At 37.6% G+C, this 23,208-nt stretch overlaps 1 protein-coding gene across 5 annotated transcripts in view; it reads left to right on the top strand.

The window, feature by feature from the left end:
• SMARCC1 (SWI/SNF related, matrix associated, actin dependent regulator of chromatin subfamily c member 1) overlaps window positions 1-23,208 on the top strand; it is a 187,467-nt gene that overhangs the window by 44,865 nt on the left and 119,394 nt on the right. For all 5 annotated transcript variants that reach the window (XR_005021809.1, XM_036868447.1, XM_036868446.1 and 2 more), the window contains exons 5-8: window positions 435-527; window positions 3,394-3,463; window positions 10,999-11,068; window positions 14,737-14,812. Coding sequence is in view for 4 of the 5 variants with exons in the window: in XM_036868447.1 (XP_036724342.1) it covers window positions 435-527; window positions 3,394-3,463; window positions 10,999-11,068; window positions 14,737-14,812 (309 nt within the window). In the remaining variant the exon portion in view is untranslated. The remainder of the gene's footprint in view (window positions 1-434; window positions 528-3,393; window positions 3,464-10,998; window positions 11,069-14,736; window positions 14,813-23,208) is intronic.

Here is a 23,208-nt window from a genome sequence, read left to right as displayed (position 1 = left end):
CTTAGATGATGAGCCAAAATGGGCATCCCTCCCCGTGTATTCTCCCCCAACCCCCACCTCCCAGGTTAGGTGAAAATGCTGCATTAGACTTAGACTGTTAAGGTAAGTTCAGGTAAATTGACTATGAGGATTAATTTATCAGTATGGTACCTTAATGAAAAAGATAATGAATTTCTCTAGGTCACAAGTCTTAGCAGTGTTTTGTGCAGGTGTACTTAGCTGCAGAGAAGGGATCTGGGAATGGCATTAAGTGGCCTGCTGAACACCTAGGTTTTATATTGAAATAAGACTTTTACATTCTCTACCAAAGTACATCTTCCTATTTTAAGCAGTATGGCTTTGAGTGCCAACTTTTGCCATTAGGGTAAATGCATAAATAATGTGACATTATTTCAAAACCAAAAGAATTTCAAAATCTGTTCTTTTATCCTCAGAGCAATTGTCTGACCAGACCCAACATCTACCTCATTCCAGACATTGATCTGAAGTTGGCTAACAAATTGAAAGATATAATCAAACGACATCAGGTAATATACATGATCACTTCAGAAGCATTGTGTAGTATAAAATTCTTATGACTCTCAGCTATAATACCTTTTGATATCTGTATATATATATACATTAAGTGAAAGTTTTCTCTCTTTTGGTTCTTACAGTACCAAGTTTTTTTCTCTCTCCACTCACCTCCAGTTCTTAGCCTAGAATAGCATTTTCCCCCTAGCATTATTGAGATATAATTGACACATAACATGGTGTAAATTTAAGGTATAGAGTTTGATGATTTGATACATGTATGTATCCTAGAGTAGCATTTAGTAAAGTCATTGGTATGGATTCATCATAGTCTTACTATGAAATATGTTTATGTAGAGTTAAAGAGACCAGCATACTGTGCATCACCATAATTATAAAGTCAAACAGAGTGAGAGCTGGTGACACAGTTGTTGGTAGGAGATCAGATACTACCTCAGGTAAACCTGCCTCCCCCCATTATATGTATTGTATTTATATTTGTAGCTTTGAAAAACTGGAAAATTCTGTTTTCCCCATAAGCTTACCTTGTCTTGGTTTACATGTACCAGTGCTATATTCTGTCGTCTTCACCTCCTTTCTCTAACTTCATTTTAGGTGAAGACCTTGCATATTTATGCATGTGTAGGTCTGTGACTACATATGTGGCTAAACTGTAAGCAGACTTTTGTCATGGTAAAGTAGCTGAGGATACTCAGAAGATAATTTTTTGAAATATAATCATTTGAATGACAGTTTTACTAATTCTTAGAATTAGTTGAGAAGCCTCATGAAATATCTCTCTTTTTTCTGCTGCAAGGGAAATTGCTGGTTAAATTATGTTTTAGCATCTAGTAAAATATCTTCCAAGTTCTCAAAGCAAATATTTCTAATATTGGGTTGGCCAATAAGTTCATTCGGGTTTTTGGTAAGATGGTACGGAAAAACCCGAACGAACTTTTTGGCCAACCCAGTACTTCTTAAAATTGGAGATTTAGTACAGTCTTTTTCCTACATATAACATCTGTACCAAAGAGAAGGGTAATAGGATTGTGCCTTCAGTTCAAGCAATCTGAAGTCCACTTCCTTTTTTTACTAGCATATGAATTTGAACAAATCACTTAACCTTTTCTCTTTTAGACTATCTATTGGAGTGACTGTCAAGTATAGCTTAATTACAGGTGGAATGTTAGAGGGCATAAGTGGAACAAGTTAACCAGCTGGTTGTTGATTTCAAGCTGAAATTATATACTCTTATTGCTACCAAATCATCCTGGGAAAAGTTTATGTGTTTTCCTACAATTTATACTGAACATTTATTGCTGTCATATTTCTTAAGAAATCTGACTTAGTGATTATTTTCTAGGGGTAACCTCCAGTGAGATATAAAGATCTTCCCGGTTTCATAGAATGTTAGGGAAGAGATCCTAAAAGCTAATAATAATACCATTATTGAATACTGATGATCAGGCGTTTGCATTTAAAATGCATTAATAACTCCATTGAGCACTTACAGTGTGCCTGTCACTGTTATTAGCTCATTGTGTCTATTAACTTAGTCCTAACAAAATTCTTGTGAAATAGGTTTTCTTGTTACCAGTCTATTTCACAGAAGACACTGAAGCACAAAAAAATTAGATACTTGCCCATGTCATGTTAAGTAGTATATGGTGGAGCTAAGGTGCAAACCCAGGCCTGTCTGATGGACTCCAGAGGCCAAAGTCCTCAACAGTGTGCTCTTCTGACTGTTGCCTTGCACATTAGATGTCGACATCCCCTTTTCAGCCTCTCCTCTGGCTGTTAAAAGTGTACTCAAACACTTCTAGTGATTAAGAATTCCTTGCCTTATTTGGTAGCTACTTCATCTTTATTTATTTTTTTTCTTAATCTTTAGATAGCCCTAAATATAAGAAGCTTAGAGTTTTCCTGCAGCTGAAAATAGCATTATTATCTTTTTCTAATTATAGTATTTAGTAAATATTCATTGTCAAAGACAAAAATTAGGTAATATGTTAATGTGCTACTTACACCTGATTTTAAGACTTCTCATCATTCTTATGGTCTCTAGAATGAGCACTTTTGTGTCTGAATGACTTCCAAGTCATATTCTAGACTGTATGTAGTATTATTGCTGTGGCCTAGCTAGAACTTGACTTCAGCATTCTAACATTGACTTAAAACAACAGACACATACATACATGCTAGAGTGAAGTCAAATGTCTATCCTGTATGTATGTAGCCTTAGGTTATGTCTCATGGCCATAAACTTGCATTGATTTACTTCAAGTAATATTGATAATTTGTGATGACTTTGGAGTAACTTTCAGAATTAGTTGGAGGTATTCAAATTACTGATAAGGTTAGCCAGAGAGAGAGAGAGATTCAAAGAGAATTAGCTGGGGACTTCCCTGGCCGTCCAGTGGTTGAGACTTTGCCTTCTGTGCAGGGGGTATGGGTTCGATGCCTGGTTCCGGGAGCTAAGGTCCCACATGCCTCATGGCCAAAAAACCAAAACATAAAAAGCAGAAGCAATATTGTAAAAAATTCAATAAAAATTAAAAAAAAAAATGGTCCACATCAAAAAAAGTCTTTAAAAAAAAAGCAACAAAGAAAATTAGCTAAGAGGTATTTGTATTATTTTCCTATTCAACGATGTAAACTGTGTCTATGGATAATTTATTTTTGTTTTTTCTTGTTAATCACCATCCCTTTCCTTGACTAAAAATAATGAAAATATTATAGTTTTAAAATACTGCTCTCAAAAAAATATAAAAAGTAGAATAATGCCTTTATAATTCTTAGGCAGTTTGCATCTGGCGAGACGTCTCATAGTTTGTTTGCTATATGTTTTATTTTTACATTACTTCTTCATTTGCTTTCCAGGGGACATTTACTGATGAGAAGTCAAAAGCTTCCCACCACATTTATCCATATCCTTCCTCACAAGAGGATGGTAAGTTAGTTTTTGGTTATGAACTGATAAACTGATACTTTACTAGATTTTAAATTATATTAGCAGAGGTTTAAACAATATAACCAGCTTTAAAAAAATAAAGAGACTTTCAAATATTAAATAAATATCATAGATGATTTAAATTTATAGTTTTTTTTTTTTTTTTTGCTGAGTTAGGCTTAGCAAACTAATTCTGTGATGTCCAGTTTTCTGATCATTAGACTTATTTCTTTGTTGGTAATCATTATCTGGGTGTTAAGTCTAGGCAAGCATTATACATTATATGTTAACTATGTTAATGTTTCCTGTATCTCTTGTGTTCTGAAAATTAAGAGAAATTGCAAGACAGAAGAACATTTCTTGGGAAGATTGGCTTACTGACTGTCTAAACAGGGCCCCTCAGCATTATTTTTTAATTAATTAATTAATTAATACTATTTATTTATTTTTTATTGGTCTCAGGCAGCCAGCTCTTGGTTTCATTGAATTTCTCTAATGCTTTGCTCTTTTCTATTTGATTGATTGCCACTCTGATCTTTTATTTCCTTTCTGCTGCCTACTTTGGATTTAATTGTTGTTCTTTTTTTTTAATTAATTAATTTATTTTTGGCTGTGTTGGGTCTTCGTTGCTGTGCACGGGCTTTCTCTAGTTGCAGAGAGGGGGAGCTACTCTTCTTTGAGGTGTGCGGGCTTCTCATTGCGGTGGCTACTCTTGTTGCGGAGCACAGGCTCTAGATGCGTGGGCTTCAGTAGTTGTGGCGTGTGGGCTCAGTAGTTGTGGCTCATGGGCTCTAGAGCACAGGCTTAGCAGTTGTGGTGCATGGGCTTAGTTGCTCCATGGCATGTGGGATCTTCCCGGACCAGGGCTTGAGCCCATGTCCGCTGCATTGGCAGACGGATTCTTAACCACTGTGCCACTAGGGAAGCCCTCAGCAATATTTTAGTTTGGTGAATTTATAATGGTTCAGATTCTGATCTTCAACTCTGCTATCATAAAAGTTGATTTTGTCATTGGCCAGAGTTCATTAGATCTATGGAAACTGATTTGTGCTAACCATTCTTTCAAGGGTTGGAAAGTTGGGAAACAAACTATGAATTAACTAACACGGTTAATTAATTTAGATTGAGAAATAGATCTCTTATAGGGATCAAGTCTTCTTGTAAGCACAACATATCCGTGTAGGACATCTATATAAGAAGCCAAATTATATCAGATTTGAATGGCTAATTACCTGATGCTGAGTGTTTTTTCCTGACCAGTGCAGTTTTGCTAGAAGTCAATAACAAAAAGATTACAAGATTATCCCTGATGCTTGAAAATTAAGAAATATATTGCCATATAATCCTTGGGTCAAAGAAGAAATTACAAGGAAATAGAATATCTTTGGAGCTGAATAATTATGAAGTGAATAATAAAGTACGAGAACATTAAATTTTGTAGGATGCCGCTGAAGCTGTGCCCAGAGGGAAATTTATATCTTTAAATGCATATATTAGGAAAAAAGAAAGACTGAAAAATCAATGGTCCATAAGAAATTTATCTCAAGAAATTAGAAAACAACAGCAAGTTAAACCTAAAGGAAGAAGGAAATAAATAGTAAAGATAAGTGCAAAACTTTATGAAGTAGAAAATAATACAATAGCAAGGTGATCAGCAATCTCAGAAATGGTTCTTAGAAAAAACTAATAAGGCTGTTAAAGTCATGCTGCAAATAAGCGAGAAAAAGAGAAAGAATAATGTCAGGAATGGAAGGGGGACATCACTACAGATCCAACAGATATTACAAACAGTTGTAAGAGGTTAGGTTGGTGCTTGCTTGCTTGCTTGCTTGTGTGTTTGGTGTCAAATCTAAGAAACTATTGCCTAATCCAGTGTCATGAAGTTTTACAACTGTCTTTTCTTCTAAGAGTTTTATAGTTTTAGCTGTGACATTTAAGTCTTTTCATAATCAGTTTTGTTGCTGAAAGCTTGATTTTATTTGTAACAGTCACAATTTTAGCTCTGTGATTATGATGCTTTTATAAAGTGTGAAACTTCACTCTGCCTTCAGTGTTTAATTGGTAGTTTCTCAGATTTTATCCTGTTAGGTAATAGCAGTTGGTTTCCACTAGATGGAGGTGGTGAATAGCTGTTTATGATAGCCTTCTGTTGCTGGCTGACTCTTTTTCACTAATAAGGCTGTTATAAAACATCTAGGTTGTGAACTTTTTGGAAAAAAAATTGCCTTTTAACAAAAGATGTGAACTGTAATTGTTACATTTAGATACTTAATGATTCCTTATTCATGCTGGTTTTGTTTTTCTCCTTTGTTGAAGTACAGCCTCGATTAGTATATAGTAATGCTTGCTTGGTATTGCTATCAGTAGTAATTATTAGGAGATGGCATTTAAATTTTAATTTTAATATATTGGAAGTTATTTTTTAATGTAAAATGTGATTCTTCACACTATAGGATTTACCTTAGAATAACTGGCTGTCAAGTAAATGTTGACTCTCAACGAAGCTTTGTTGGGCTACAGGTACTGTTTTAGATGAGTGTGCAGATGATAACAGTACCAGCCACGACACATTACAGACCATGTTGTAAAACCCTTGCAGATGCGGTATACCTTTTATGAAGATTAGTTAAGTTTAAAATAAAAGGTGACATTTAAGATACTAGTAATATTTTGAGTATGGCATGCTAGAAGGGGGTACAAATTAAGCAAAAGCATAGAGGCAGTAAACTATGAAATTTGAGGAAAAGCAAATGGCAAAGTTTGGCTGTGTGTCTTAGATAGTGGGAAATAAGTGGGTAGGTGAGAGGACCTGAGTCTGCTTTAAAGAGGCTTGTTTTTATTTGGTGGATGAGGGAGAGGGTAGACAAATTTTGATGATTTTGGTGAAGAGAAGCGTGCAACTATGGCTGTAGTAGGAAAATTTTCCTGGGAGCTGATTTCTGGGATACCAGATACAAGGAGACTGGTTAGAGAACAGGACCCATTGGGAAGCTCTGAATTAAATTGCTGAGTGAGGAGGTATGTTAATCATTGGATGGGATAAATTCATATATCAGGAGAGCAAAGGAGATAGGTGGCAAACCAGGATGGTCCATATCTTAATAGTCAAGGGAAAATAAGGAAAGGAAAGCATTTCCGAACAAATGAGGTGGGCAATGGAATTTTTCTACAAAGAAATCAAAGTGAAGCCTAAGACAGGGCATTTGGTCAGTCAGGAAATAATTTGGGAATGAAATTTCAGTAACTTGGAAATGAGAGCAAGTTGTAGAGTTGGTGGAATATCGCTGGTTTCCCAGGATGTATGGCAGGGAAAAGAAAGTGGAGGATGGCACCCACCAGACGGTTTGGGTTTTGTCTTTCAGTGGTGGCTTTACAGTGTATTTCTGGGCAGAGCAAAAGTAAATTGAAGCACATAGTTGAGTTGAGACCTGGTAGGGATAAAGGGCTTGGTTTAAGAACATAGGTTGAATTACTGGTTTTAGCAGAAGGAATATGTAGTTCCTCAGAGAAGAAAATAAGTGAAGAGAATTCTTAAAAATTGACATACTGTTTAGAAGAGGAAAACAGACTAAATCTTGTTCAAAATAAATTATTTAGATGGACAGATAAGTCCCTTCGGTTTTCTTATCTGTTCTTAATTCTGTTTTCTTTTTGTTCATCTGACTTGATAATTTTAAATGGCCAGGTTTTAAAAAATTTTTATTTTATATTGGAGTATAGGTGATTAACAATGTTGTGTTAGTTTCAGGTATACAGAAAAGTGATTCAGTTATACATATACATGTATCTTCAAATGACCAGTGTTTGTGTTTGCTGTTTATTTCATCTGATTGGCCAGGTCTGATGTTGAACCCCTCTAGAGAATTTTTCAGTTTTGATATTATATTCTTCAACTCCAGAATTTCTGTTTGGTTCTTTTTTATCGTTTCAGTCTCTTTGTTGATGTTCTTAATATTGTTCATATATTGTTTTCCTAATTTTGTTTAGTTGTTTAACTGTGTTCTCTTGTAGTACCTTGAGCCTCTTTAAAATGCTTATTTTGAATTTGTCAGGTAATCCATAGATCTTTGTTTTTTTAGGGTTGGCTTTTGAGATTCATTTTATTCCTTTGGGCCATTTTCCCTTTCTATTTCTGTGTCTTGTTATTTTCTGCTGTGTTTATTTATTTATTTGTTTGTTGGCTGCATTGGGTCTTCATTGCGGTGCATGGGCTTCTCGTTGTGGTGGCTTCTCTTGTTGCGGAGCACGGCTCTAGGTGCACGAACTTCAGTGTTTGTGGCATGCGGGCTCAGTAGTTGTGGCTCGTGGGCTCTAGAGCGCAGCCTCAATAGTTGTAGTGCACGGGCTTAACTGCTCCATGGCATGTGGGATCTTCCTGGACCAGGGCTCGAACCCATGTTCCCTGCATTGGCAGGCGGATTCCTTTTTTTAAAATTATTTATTTATTTATTTTATTTTTGGCTGTGTTGGGTCTTTGTTTCTGTGCGAGGGCCTTCTTAGTTGTGGCAAGCGGGGGCACTCTTCATCGCGGTGCGCGGACCTCTCACTGTCGCGGTCTCTCGTTGCGGAGCGCAGGCTCAGCAGTTGTGGCTCATGGGCCCAATTGCTCCGTGGCATGTGGGATCTTCCCAGACCAGGGCTCGAACCCGTGTCCCCTGCATTGGCAGGCGGATTCTCAACCACTGCACCACCAGGGAAGCCTGGCAGGCGGATTCTTAACCACTGCACCACCACGGAAGTCCCTTCTGCTGTGTTTGTTTTGTGCGTTCGAAAAAACAGCCACATCTCCCAGTCTTTATGGTCTGGCTTTGTACAGGGGAAGACCTTCACCAATCAGCTCAGCTTGAGATCCTGGCATCCCTCAAACAATTTCTGGGCTTGAGTATGTAATTTCTCAGTTAGAGAGGTTTGCTGTTTCCTCTTTCAGGAACTTATAATCTCTTGCTCTCTCTAGTGTCTGGCTGCTGTACCACAAGTTTGCTGTTGCTGCAACAAGCCACTGAGTGAACCCTCTTTGATCTCTGGGGTGCCCAGGCTTCCAGAGTATGCTGGTTCCCCATCAGCACTCTGAGTTAGTTAAGACAGAAACCTGTCCCTTGGGCAGCCCACCTAAAAGCCAGAACACTGGATATTTATTTATTCCCTCTAATTTTTCCCTACCAAGGAAGAAGTTGGGTTCTGTGTGCTTTCTCCTGATCACAGCAAGCTGAGCCAGCCATCTGTGGCACTGTGGTTCTCTGGTGCTACAGTAAACCTCTGAGCTCTTTTTTCTTCTCTGTGACCACCACACATCCAAAATATGCCAGTTCCATTAGTGTTCCAAGTCAGGTGAGACAGACTAGTCCCTTGGCAGCCCCCTGAAAAGTAGGAACGTTGAACACACAACCGCTCTTCTTTTCAGCCCAAGGGAGAAGCTGAGAGCTGAGCTTTTCCTCCTGATCCTGCTGAGCTCTGCTGGCTTGGGGGAATTGTAATTGTGGTTGATATGAAATGACTTTTCTTACTGTTTCAATGCAGCTGTTCTCGACTTTGAGCTTACCTGGGGTAGTGCGACTTCTTAATTGGTTTCCAGGCTTTTTGGATGGTATATTGTTAAGTCGTCTCTGGTGGAACAAAGTCTGAGCCTTCCTATCTGTCACTTTGCTGACATCACTTCCTGTGTGTTATTCCCTTTTATGGTCAAATAACATTCCATTGTATGAATATACTACCTTTTGTTTAGTCAATGGAAAGTTGATGGACATTTATTTATAATAATAATGCCATTATGTTTATTTATGCACAAGTTATTGCGTGGACTTACGTTTCCAATTCTCTTATGTTTATACCTAGACAATGAATTGCTGAGTCATACTGGCAACTCTATGTTAAACATTTTGAGATACTGCCAACCTGTTTCCCAAAGTGGTTGTACCATTTTACAGTCTCATCAGCATTGTATGAAGATACCAATTTTGCTACATCCTCATCAACACTTTTTATTTCCTGGTTTTTAATATTAGCCTTACTAGTGAGTGTCAGACAGTATCTCTTTGTGATTTTGATTTGCATTTCTCTAATTGTTAATGAGTTCGAAGTATCTTTGCGTGTGCTTTTTGGACATTTGTATATCTTCTTTGGAGAAATGTCTATTCAGGTCCTTTGCCTATTTTTTGTTGGATTATTTGTCTTTTTATTGTTAGTTGCAAGAGCTGTTTATATATTCTGAGTTTGGACTAAATTTTACTTGAAAATTAAGGTTTTTTAAACTGATTCTGTGTAACTTATTGTCATCTCCGGGAATAGTGTGAATTCACATCTCTAACTTTTAGTTATTTCTGCTACTGGGAAAATTTTCAAAGACAGTCAGTGTCACAATCTTTATAAAAGTCAGCTGTAGAAAGGATAGATATCCTTTTTTCTTTACCTCCTAAAGCTGCACAACCTTTGAGATAGATTTTGTATTCTATGTAAAAGACAGCTCTTACTAGAGAGTCTCAGTATATTTTATTTATACAGAGCGAGTTCTGAAAGGCCCACTGGCCTTTTCACTTATTCCTTGGCCATCTTGGGATATCAGGTTAAGGAACAGGGCCTGATTTCTTTCAAGATAGTAAGGTGAGCAGTTGGATACTTAAAAAAGGGCATAGGCGTGTGGGCTTCATGGCTTCAGTCAGTGAAGGTGGGGCTATTTCATGTTGAAATTGGCAATGAGAAGCCAATTTTACTTGGCTGATTTCACTTAGTTTTTCTATTTTGCTATTATGTGAGCTTCAAGGGGCTTACCTCATCATTTCCCTTTTAGTACTAGAAACAAGTTTTCTAAGCTAAATTTAGACTCAAAGGAATCATTAAGTACTAAAATGGAGATGTGATTCAACTGTGATTAAATCAACAAGAATCATGTGATTATATAAATTTGCACCTATCTTTGGTAAGGAAACTTGAAATCAGAATATCTACATTATGTGATCGTATTGTTTACACTCTTGTTGGGAGGACTATATTAACACATAGGAAGTCATTAAAGAATAATAAAAATAGTATTACTGTTAAAACCTTTGATGTAGCACTATAAAGTGCTATAGGACACCAGAGAAAGTGGATCTGGAGGAAAAAGAGTAGTTGGTAAAACTTTCATCAAGGAGATGAAGCATGACTTACACCTTGAACAATGCATAGTAATTGCAAAGCTTCACAGAAAAAGGGAGGAGAGGTTCTGTATGGGAAATGAGGCAGTAAAGAATATAGTGATATTGATTTGGATGGATCTGGAGACAAATAGGCAGGTGGATGGGAGGGGCGAGTATTTTAAATACTAAAGTAGACAGTTGGTTTTGTCAAGAGCGATGGATAATAGGCCTAGAATCTATTAAGTCTGAATACATGGCTGAAAAACTTCCCCTTAGTATGGCAGATAACATTCAATTAGGAGGAAAGATTTTTGGGAGGAGCTTACTAGCAAACCAAAAACTCTAGGTAAAAGTTAAGTCTAAGTAATAGTTTATTCATTTGTTTTGTCAGATTGACTAAAGTTTTTTCTTTTTCCTTTTCAGAAGAGTGGTTGAGACCTGTGATGAGAAAAGACAAGCAGGTGTTAGTGCATTGGGGGTTTTACCCAGACAGGTAATGTTGATATGTCCTTACATCTGGTATAAAGAGTTTTGTCAGTGCAAGCCAGAGTTATTTATATATAGTTTCGCTTTCTGAATAGGGACAATTTTGTTGATTTGTTTTAGTCATTGAACTCCCTTCTTTTGAGTATTCTCTTACTGACTTTCTTATTTATTAAGTTATAGAGTTCAATGAAGTCACAGACTTTATTTATCTTAAACTGATATGTTTGCTGTGTTTGCCAAAACAGTCCTTCAGTACGGTATTAGACTGCTAATTTAGATTTGTTTCCTTTAAGAAATGAATTTTTCTTCCGGGTATTTTATGACTGGTTAGTTTTATTTTATTTATTTATTGATTTTTAAATACTTATGCCATTCTATTACGGATGAAATTATGTCTAAAATGAAGTATATATCATAACTCATACCGTGTTTTAGTATCTAAATGTGAATAAAGAATATTATAAACAAGAACAAATGTCAGTGAAAATGGTGGTTCTTGTTTAATTAAACTTATGCCTGCATAGGGGGCATTTAGGAATAAGGATAACCTTTCATGTACTTCATCTTCTTAAACCTACAGTAGAGCTGTTTAAGTGTTCATTTCACTATTTTCAAGTGGAGAGACTCTCCGTTGTGGGTTTTTCATGTCAGACCAGTCTTCTTTCATCTGTATCCACATCCACTTCTAGCCATACCATATTATTGGAAGCAAATCCCAAACATATCATTTCAATATTTCAGTAATAAGTATTTCAGTATGTATTTCTGAAAGATAAGGACTCATTTAAAAAAAAAAAAAGCACAATACCACTGTCAAACCTAAAAAATTTAACAGAATTCCTTAATGTCAAATATCAAGTAATTGTTGTCATATGATATATTTGATTGATTGATAAGATTGATATTTGTTGGAATTAGAATTTAAACACATCTTGTGATTAGTTGATATGTTTCTTAAGTATTTTTCAGTTTATAGGTTCTCCCTGTGGGGAAGCCCACCCCTCCTTACAGTGTATTACTTAAGAAACCAGGTTGTTTGTCCTGCAGAGTTTACCACAGTGTGGAATTTTTTATGGCATCACTGTGGTGTATTTGAACATGTTTCTCCATTCTCTGGAGTTGATCAGAATCTATTTCAGTTTAGGGAAGGAACAAGACTTGCATAGGTGTGTGTTCTTCATCAGGAGACATATAATGCCTGGTTATGTGTTGTTTTGAAGTTAATCTATTTGAGTGACTTTATTTTACTTATAAATATATTTTTTGAGGAAGAAATATGTCTTTAGATATCTTCAAGTTTTTAAGAATATATTCACAGTTTTCATACAGGTTGACTTAATTAGAACCAAATCAAGTCAGCTTGCTTATCAACCTTTTTTTTTTTTTTTTTAAACTTAAACAGCAATGTTTCTTTTTTTTTTTTTTTTATTTAATTATTTATTTATTTATTTTTTTTTGGCTGTGTTGGGTCTTCGTTTCTGTGCGAGGGCTTTCTCTAGTTGTGGCAAGCGGGGGCCACTCTTCATCGCGGTGCGCGGGCCTCTCACTATCGCGGCCTCTCTTGTTGCGGAGCACAGGCTCCAGACGCGCAGGCTCAGTAGTTGTGGCTCACGGGCCTAGTTGCTCCGCGGCATGTGGGATCTTCCCAGACCAGGGCTCGAACCCATGTCCCCTGCATTAGCAGGCAGATTCTCAACCACTGCGCCACCAGGGAAGCCCTTTTTTGAACCATAATTGACCACTTTACATGAACTAACATTTTTTTTTAATTAATAATATTTAAGTAAATACTTTCTAGAGAACATTTCTTATCTCAAGGCTTTAGGTATTCATGGCACTATTAAAACAAACTTTTCAGTATCATAGAAACTATTACAGGAACTCAGCTTGCCTTTGAAACACTTCGGTGGAAACTCAAATTTATGACAAACTACATAAAGTATAGGATTGAAATGAATTTTATAGTAACACATTATAAGACATGTTAGCTCGTTTGCTAGCCTTTTGTTTATGTATCAAATAAACTATAATGGCTAGCTCATGTCCTGCCTTCTCAAGGGGCCTTGTTAGTTCACTTTCTTAACTATACTTTGTGCCCTCACTTCTTATTGTAACATTTTCTTGTCAAGACTTAAAGAATATAAGGTTTTTAATTGTTTTACTCACCATTGCAGTCTTTACCTGGGTAGTTAATTAATTGGCAAAGGAACTTTTTTTCACCAGCTCATGTTTAGTTGTTCCTAGAAAACTTACCAGAGTACTGTTAATAGGTCTGTTGAGCTATACTTGTTCCAAATGCTTTTCAGCTGACTTCTGAGAAGTGGCTAAAGGAAGCCAATGCTTGTTACTGTACTTATATTTCATTTAGATATCACTTAGCTTTATAATAATTTATTGGCCAGTATAGGAGCATTGATAAAGTTTTAATTTGGTAGGTAATTTTATGCTTATTTCAAAATTGTGGAGTAAGGGGAGTGATTTATATCAGTGAGTTGGATTTCACTGATAAGAGAACCATTGAGCAAAGACATGCGAAGATAGGAGGGAGTGAGCTAGATGGATATCTGGGTAATGAGGAGCATATGTAAAGGGCATGATGTGGCCACCGTCTGATATTCAAAGCATACCACTAAAGCCCATGTGGGTCGAATATAACATGAGTGAGGGGAGAGTACTAGGAGATGAGGTCATAGGACCAGATCATGAAGCCTTGGCAAACCACTGTACGGATTTTGACTTTAACTCTGAGTTCGGTGGGAGCTGGCAGGTTTTGAACAGTGAGTGATGTGGACTGACTTAGTTTTTAAAAGGATTGCTCTGGTTGCTGTGTGAAAAATGGACTCCCAGGGGCTTTGGGTCAACATGGAAGGGTGAGAAGTTATATAGATCCTAGACATATTTTGAAGGTGGAAGTGGTAGAAGTTGTTGATAGTTTGATTGTAGGATGTAATTGAGAGTGAAGTCAAGGATATCTTGCAAGGATTTTGGCCAGAACAACTGGAAAAGTGGAATTGGCATTTCCTGAGAGGAGGATGATTGGCTAGATCACATTGTTGGAGTTGGGATGGCATTATATGTTGAATTTTGAGTGTATCAGTATTAGGTTTGAAAGCTTTATTAGACATGTAATGAGAGATGTGGAATTGGCAGTTGAATTTATGAGTGCAGAATTCAGAGAATAGGGCAGGTATGAGATTTCAAGTCATCAGTATATATTTGAAGGCATAGAACTGCATGAGATGATCATCAAGAGAATGAATAAGTAAGAGGATTGTTCCAAAAACTGAAACTTGGGGCCTTCCAGTGTTGAAGAGGTTTGGGAGGAGAGGAGAAACTGGCAGTGGAGACTGAAGAGAGAGGCTTGTGACTAGAAGGAATGCCAGATGATAGTACTGTCTTAGAGGACAAATAAGGGAAATGCTTTGAGGAGTGATCAACATGTTGAAATTCTGTGGACTGAGGCTTTTAAACTTCGGGTTTTATGATGTGAAGGTTACTGTAGACCTCTGCAGAAGAGTTTTCTTGTCAGAGTGTTAGAGATAAAAGTATGTGATAATTTGCTATTACTGGATCCTAATAGTATTTCTAAAATGTATTTTTACCTCTTGATCAAAGTCTTTTTAGTGAATGAATTTGGGTTCTAATTTGTTTTTCCTTTTTTCATTTTCTTTACAGCTATGATACTTGGGTCCATAGTAATGATGTTGATGCGGAAATTGAAGATCCACCAATTCCAGAAAAGCCATGGAAGGTGAAAGATCCTTTTTAAAACAAAATTTATTCTTACATAACTTAATAGCCCTTCTTAGCTGTTCTCAACAACAATGTTTTAAAGAGATAGAATGATGATTCTTCCTTTCTTGTCATCCTATTAAGAGATACCTATGGTCATGAAGACCTCATTATCCAGGTCTTAGATCATATATCTGCAGTGATGTTTGAGGAGACCCCAAAGGAAAGTTAGATTGTGGTTTGAGATAGTTGAGAGTGTTAGGAGTGGAGTTGGACATCATTGATGATGTCATTTAGGAAGGCTGGAAGCAGTGCCTGCGTGGCTTTTATTATGATACAGACTTCTCTTACTAATCATTTCTATTATAATGGTTTCAACTTTTAACGTGGAAATAATTTTGAAAGTGCAGGACTAATACAAAACAAAGTACTGTTTTATACTCTTATTCCAGATTCCCGTTGTTAATTATTATTTAAAAAAAAATTTATATATTCATTTTTATTTGGTTGCGCCAGGTCTTAGTTGTGGCTCGTGGGCTTCTTAGTTACAGCACTCGGGGTCCTTAGTTGCAGCAGGTGGGCTCCTCATTTGTGGCCTGCGGGCTCCTTAGTTGCGGCATGTGAGCTCCTTAGTTGTGGAATGCTAACTCTTAGCGGCATGCGTGTGGGATCTAGTTTCCTGACCAGGTATCGAAACCAGGCCCCCTGCATTGGGAGCGCAGAGTCTTAACCACTGCACCACCAGGGAAGTACCCCCTGTTGTTAATTATTGAAATAATTTATTACCTGATAAAGGGCCCATACTCCATTTTCACCAATTGTCCCACTGATATAATAAGCTTTATACTTAGTTTTTCCCCTGATCCAGGATCCAGTTCAGGATCACACACTGCATTTAGTTGTCACATCTCTTTAGTCTACTTTAATCTGAAACTTTCAGCCCTTCTTTTTTCTTCTATGATATTGGCATTTTTGAAATACATAGGTCAGTTGTTGTTTTAGAATGTCCCTGAATTTTAGTTCGTGTATTTCCTTCTTATTATATTCACGCTATGTATTTTTGGCTGCAGTACTCCATAACTAATATTGTGTCCTTCTCAGTGTGTCATATTGGCAGCCTCATATTGTCCATTTTTCCCATTATGGCTCATAGTTTGATCATTTGTGAAGGTACTGTCTGCCTGGTTTTCCCACTGTAACATTACCATTTTTCTCATTGACATTTAAAATATTTTATAGGGAAATACTTTGAGACTACATAAATATACTTTTCTTCATTGAATTTGTGTCTGAAGGTTTGCTCATCCATTAATAATTTCTGTGACTGAATTAAGTTATTACTGGTGCTTTTCTAGTTCTATCCATTCCATCTGTGCTTGCAGTTGTCATTTTGCAGCAGGGACAAGCTTTCCCTTCTCCCTTTGTTGTGTGTCTGTGGTCTATGCATTCACAAAGCAGTGACATTACTACCATTCTTCATTTTGATGAATTATCTAAATTTGGCCAGTGGGAACGCCTTTAAGCCACCTCCTGTGACCTTTTGGCATTATTTGATGCATTTTTGCATACCTCCTACCTTCTGGGACAAAAAGATGTTCCAAACTCCTTTTTTTTTTTTTTTTTTAATTTATTTATTTAATTTTTGTTTATTTTTGGCTGCGTTGGGTCTTTGTTGCTGCGCTCAGGCTTTCTCTAGTTGCGGTGAGCGGGGGCTACTCTTTGTTTCAGTGTGTGGGCTTCTCCTCGGGCTCCAGGTGCACAGGCTTCAGCAGTTGTGGCTCACGGGCTCTAGAGCGCAGGCTCAGTAGTTGTGGTTCACGGGCTTAGTTGCTCCACAGCATGTGGGATCTTCCCGGACCAGGGCTTGAACCCGTGTCCCTTGCATTGGCAGGCAGATTCTTAACCACTGCGCCACCAGGGAAGCCCCCCAGACTCCTTTCTAATTTTCCCATGCCAGTCCCAGAATCAGTATTTTTACAGCGAGCTCTGCTCCTTTCCATGGGTGATTTTACATGATTTTTATTGACTTTTATATTGTGTAAGGAGCATTTAAATTGGATCAAAATGTTAGATTTTAGACCTGGTTCAACCTATTTCTAATTGTGTGACTTTCAGAAAGACAGCCTTTGAGCTTTAGATTTCCATATGAGGAAAATGGGATTAACCAAAATTAGTCTTTTTTTTTTTTTTTAAAAAAAGACACTTCTTATTTGGAAATAACTTCAAACTTACAGAAAAGTTGCAAGAAAAAGAATAGTACATGGCATACCTGTATACCCTTTATCCAGATTTGCCTGTTAACATTTTACTCCCATTTTGGTTTATCATTTATAGTCTGTATCTGTTTATAAATATGTTTTTTCTGAATCATTTGAAATAAAGATGCATATATAATGGGCCTTTACTCCAGTAAGTGTGTGTTTACTAGGAATAAGAAATTCTCATACATAAGCACAGTAATCAAGTTCATTAAATTTAACATTGACACAATATTTTAGTCTACTATCCATATTCCAGTGTTGCCACTTGACCCAGTAATTTTTTTTAAATTAATTTTTATTGGAGTATTGTTGATTTACAATGTTGTGTTAGTTTCTGCTGTACAGCAAAGTGAATCAGTTATACATAGACATATATCTACTCTTTTTAGACTCTGTTCCCGTATAGGTCATTACAGAGTATTGAGTAAAGTTCCCTGTGCTATACAGTAGGTCCTTATTAGTTTTCTGTTTTATATATAGTAGTGTGTATATGTCAATCTCAATCTCCCAATTTGTACCCCCCGCTTTCCCCTTGGTAACCATAAGTTTGTTTTCTACATCTGTGACTCTATTTCTATTTTCTAAATAGGTTCATTTGTACCATTTTTTTAGATTCCACATATAAGTGATATCATATGATATGTTTGTCTTTCTCTCTCTGACTTACTTCACTCAGTATGACAATCTCTAGATCCATCCATGTTGTTGTGAATGGCATTATTTCATTCTTTTTTATGGCTGAGTAGTATTGCATTGTATGTATGTACCACATCTTCTTTATCCATTTCTCCGTCAATGGACATTTCATTGCTTCCATGTCCTGGCTGTTGTGAATAGTGCTGCAATGAACATTGGGGTACATATATCTTTTCGAATTATGGTTTTCTCTGGATATATGCCAGGAGTGGGATTGCTAGATCATATGGTAGTTCTATTTTTAGTTTTTTAAGGAACCTCCATACTGTTCTCTATAGTGGCTGTACCAATTTACATTCCCACCCACCATGTAGGAGGGTTCCCTTTTCTCCACATCCTCTCCAGCATTTATTGTTTGTAGATTTTTTGATGATGGCCTTTCTGACTCGTGTGAGGTGATGCCTCATTATAGCTTTGATTTGCATTTCTCTGATAATTAGTGATGTTGAACATCTTTTCATGTGCTTTTTGTCCATCTGAATGTCTTCTTTGGAGAAATGTCTATTTAGATGTTCTGCCCATTTGGGGGGCTTTTTTTTTTTGACATAGAGCTACATGAGCTGTTTGTATATTTTGGAGATTAATCCCTTGTCGGTCACTTCGCTTGCAGATTTTTTTCTCCCATTCTATGGGTTGTCTTTTCGTTTTGCTTATGGTTTCCTTCACTATGAAAAAGTTTTTAAGTTTAATTAGGTCCCATTTGTTTAATTTTGTTTTTGCTTTCATTACTCAAGGAGGTGGATCCAAAAAGATCTTGTTGCAATTTATATTGGAGAGTTTTTCTGCCTATGTTTTCCTCTAAGAGTTTTATAGTACCCAGTCTTACATTTAAGTCTTTAATCCATTTTGATTAAAATGTTTTTTATAACATTTTTTGGGGAATTCCTTGGCAGTCCAGTGGTTAGGACTTGGCGCTTTCAATGCTGGGGCCACGTTCAATCCCTGATTGGGGAACTAAGATCCCACGTGCTGCGCAGCCAAAACAAAACAAAAAAACCCATTTTTTTCCTATTACATAATTCTGTCTGATACCAGGTATTGAATTCCTCTGTCATGTCACTTTAGTTTCCTTTAATCTGTAACATTACCACAGTGTTTCCTTGCCTTTTACCATGTTTTTGAATTTCAGAAGAATACTTCTCATTTGGAATTTCTGATCTTTCCTTGTGGTTGATTCAGTCCCTGCAGTCTACTTAGAATGCTGCATGAGTGATGTGTCCTTCTCAGGGCATCATATTGGCAGGCATGCTGTGTCCATCTGCTCCTCACTGGTGATCTTTTTTTTTAAAAAAATATTTATTTATTTGGGTGTGCCAGGTCTTAGTTGCAGCACGTGGGATCTTCATTGTGTCATGTGGGATCTTTAGTTGTGGCGTGTGAACTCTTAGTTGCGGCATGTGGGATTTAGTTCCCTGACCAGGGATCAAACCCAGGCCCTGTACATTGGGAGCATGGAGTCTTAACCACTGGACCACCAGGGAAGTCCCTCCTCACTGGTGATCTTAATCACCCAGTTAAGGTGTTCTGCGATGGCTCCACTGTATGGTTATTTTTCCCCTCCATTTGCAACTTATAACCAATTTGTGAAAGATCTTTAGACCATGGAGATATCCTCCTTCTCATCAAAATCCTCCGTCACCCAGGTTTAGCATCCACTTAGAATTCTTGCCTGAACCAGTCTTTTCTTTGATGATTACACAGCGATACTTTTCCACTCCAGCCCTTCCCTCCACATTTACCAGTTGGCTTTCAGAGTTCTCCTGTAAGCAAGAACCCTTCCTTTTCCCTCTTTTACGTATTTATCTGTCTGTTGTCAGTGTGAATTCATGGAATTGTAATTTTTCAGTGGTCAGTAATTCATTACTTCATTATTTTGTGCTGAAGTTGTTTCATATTTGGCTACTGGGAGCCCCTTCAGGCTGGCTTGTCATCCTTGTGTTTTTTTTTTAAGATTTTTTGATGTGGACCATTTTTAAAGTCTTTACTGAATTTGTTACAGTATTGCTTCTGTTTTATGTTTTGGTGTTTTTGGCCATGAGGCATGTGGGATCTTAGCTCCCCGACCAGGGATCGAACCCGCACGCCCTGCATTGGAAGGCGAAGTTTTAACCGCTTGACTGCCAAGGAAGTCCTTGGCTTGTCATCCTTGTGATGCACTTGTCATTTTTGAGCACCTCCTTTAGGGCATAGCAGGATGTTCCAGGTTCATTTAGTATCTTCCATTCCTCATGCCTAGAATCAGCTGTTTCTCTGAGGAGCTCTCATTTCTTTCAGTAGGAAAAGATATTAGAGACCACGATCTGGGTACAGGTATGCTCAGTGCTACTGAAGTATCTTTGCTTCTAGGTCCTTTCTATTCAGAGCTATTATGTATCTGTAAACTCAAATGCAAACAGTAGTTGAGTACACATATACGTGCATATACACATAATATATATATTTTAGAAATAATGAGGCCATAATGATACCTCCAGTTCTAATCTGTCCCCACAGTGTTCCTTTTTGCCCTCCCCTACTCCATATTTATATGTCTCTTCTTCCGAGAGTAAGAATCTTGGCTCCCAGCATCAACACATTTACCTGGTTCATGAATACGTTCAAATTAGTTTCAGAATTGCTTTGCCCCTGCCACTATCATAAACAAAAATACTAAAAGAGTTCAAGATATGTTTGTGGTTCTCCTGCTCCCCTAGCCCTGCCCAAGACTGAGGGTGTATTATATATTGGCAAATAGTGTGTTCATGAGTTACCTGGATGAACCTTTTTTCCCCTCCCTTCAGTGCGGTTGTTACTTACTTGAAGTATTGTTAGGTTTATTTCTTTCAGTTTGATTTCAGTTTTGGTGTTTCCTCTCCCTCTTCCCATCCAAGCTGGTTTAATTTTATATATATTTATTTTTTAAGATTTATTTATTATTTATTTAACTTATTTATTTTTGCCTGCGTCAGGTCTTAGTTGCCGCACGCAGGGTCATCATTGCGGTGCACAGGCTCTTCGTTGTGGTGTGCGGGCTTCTCTCTAGTGGCGTGCGGGTTTTTTCTCTTCTCTAGTTGTGGCATGCAGGCTCCACAGCACGTGGGCCCTGTAGTTGTGGTGTGTGGGTCCCAGAGCACATGGACTCTGTAATTTGCAGCACACGGGCTCTAGTTGAGGCATGTGAGCTCAGTAGTTGTGGCACGCGGGCTTAGTTGCCCCGCGACATGTGGGATCTTAGTTTCCTGACCAGTGATCAAACCCACGTCACCTGCATTGTAAGTCAGATTCTTTACCACTGGACCACCAGGGATCTCCCTAGTTTTATGTTTTGAATATGTAGAATTCTAATGTGCTTTCAAAAAATGCATGCTTCCAAAAAATGTATACTTCCCCATGAGTTCGTTCTATTCCCATCTCCCCATTCCTTGTAGAATAAACTTACTATTTTCTGGCTTATCCTTCCTGTGTTTCTTTTTGCCAAAATATGTAGGTGTTTGCATATTTTTTTATTTCCCTCTTTTATACTTTGCCTTTTCTGCTTAATCTTTCCTGGAAACTCTTGGTGGTCATACCTTCACAGTGCTCCATTATACTTGGAAATGTGAATAGTTGCCATTATTTTAGAATTACAGACAAAGCTGCAATAAATAACCTTGTGCCGTATGTATTGTCTTATTTCTTTAAGGTGTATGGTCAAGGTAAATTTCTAGAATTAGAGTTGCTGTGTTGAGGAGTAAATGAAAATACATAGTTTTGTTAGATTCGTGCCTCTACCATGGGAGTCTGCACCATTTTGAATTCTTGTAAACAGTGAAGCCAGAGTGCCTCTTCCCTCATAGCCTCACCAAGACAGTGTATGTTGTCAAGCATTTGAATTTTTGCAAATCCTGATATGTGAGAAATGGTATCTATGTTAATTTTAATTTGGTATCTCTTTTTGTGAGTGAAGTTGAACATCTTTTTGTATTTTCAAGGGTGTTTTTAAATGTTTTTTTAATTTTTTTTCTCATTTTTGGGTAAGTTTTTTCTGTTGTCTCCTAGAGTAATAAAAGTTCTTTAAATGTTTACAGTATATTGTAAATATTTAGTTGTATTTTTTAATTTAGTTATGGTGGGGTTTTTTTGTAGTTTTGTTTTGAATTGAAGTATAGTTGATTTACAGTGTTGTGCCAATCTCTGCTGTACAGCAAAGGGACCCAGTTATATACATAGAGACATTCTTTTCTTTTTTTAAAAATTTATTTATTTTTGGCTATGTTGGGTCTCCATTGCTGCACGTGGGCTTTCTCTAGTTGAGGCGAGCAGGGGATACTCTTCGTTGCGGTGTGTGGGCTTCTCATTGCGGTGGCTTCTCTTGTTGTGGAGCACGGGCTCTAGGCGCACAGGCTCAGTATTTGTGGCTTGCGGGCTCAGTAGTTGTGGCACGCGGGCTGTAGAGCGCAGGCTCAGTAGTTGCGGTGCACGAGCTTAGTTGCTTTGCGGCATGTGGGATCTTCCCAGACCAGGGCTCGAACCCGTGTCCCCTACATTGGCAGGCAGGTTCTTAACCGCTGTGCCACCAGGGAAGTCAGGGAAATGTTAACTTTTAAAATCTGGCCTTTCTTTGTTAGAAATAAACTTTTTTACTTGACGTGTAGACTACAGAAAAATTTTTAACCATTCTTTTTGTGTCTCCATGTATGGGTTACAAATAAGTGCTGAATCCTCATTTAGAGTGCCAGTGCAACAGTTGTTCCCTTGTGTGATGTTTCTGTGATTTTCACACCCACTCTCCCCCTGATTCCTGGGTATAATTTATTGGAATGACAAATTCTTATAAGGAATGAGGCAGCTGATAGCATTTCTTTGTCTTGTTTTTAGGAAAATAGAATGACTTTAAAAAAAATTATTTATTTATTTGGCTGCGTTGGGTCTTCGTTGCTGCGCGCGGGCTTTCTCTAGTTGTGGCGAGCGGGGGCCACTGTTCGTTGCAGTGTGCGTTTTTCTCATTGCAGTGGCTTCTCTTGTTGGGGAGCATGGGCTCCAGGCGAGCAGGCTTCAGTAGTTGTGGCGCATGGGCTCAGTAGTTGTGGCTCGTGGGCTCTAGGGCACAGGCTCAGTAGTTGTGGTGCATGGGCTTAGCTGCTCCGCGGCATGTGGGATCTTCCCAGACCAGGGCTAGAACCTGTGTCCCCTGCATTGGCAGGCGGATTCTTAACCATGAGTCACCAAGGAAGTCCCTAGAATGACTTTTAAAGGGAAATACAATAGCTAAAGAATGCCCACCCTGCAATAAAAGCAATTACAAATACTTTAAATCAGTGGTTTTCAAACTTTGTTGATCATGTATGTCCAAGAAAGCAAAATTAGGAACTACTTACTTTAAAAATATATATATATATTTATTTATTTATTTTATTTTTGGTTGTGTCGGGTCTTAGTTTTGGCATGTGGCATCTGTATTGCAACATGTGGGATCTTTTGTTGCGACATGCGGGCTTCT

The sequence above is a fragment of the Balaenoptera musculus genome, chromosome 11 (genome assembly GCF_009873245.2).
Source record: "Balaenoptera musculus isolate JJ_BM4_2016_0621 chromosome 11, mBalMus1.pri.v3, whole genome shotgun sequence".
NCBI lineage: Eukaryota > Metazoa > Chordata > Mammalia > Artiodactyla > Balaenopteridae > Balaenoptera > Balaenoptera musculus.
This window is presented reverse-complemented; position numbering and strand designations above follow the sequence as displayed.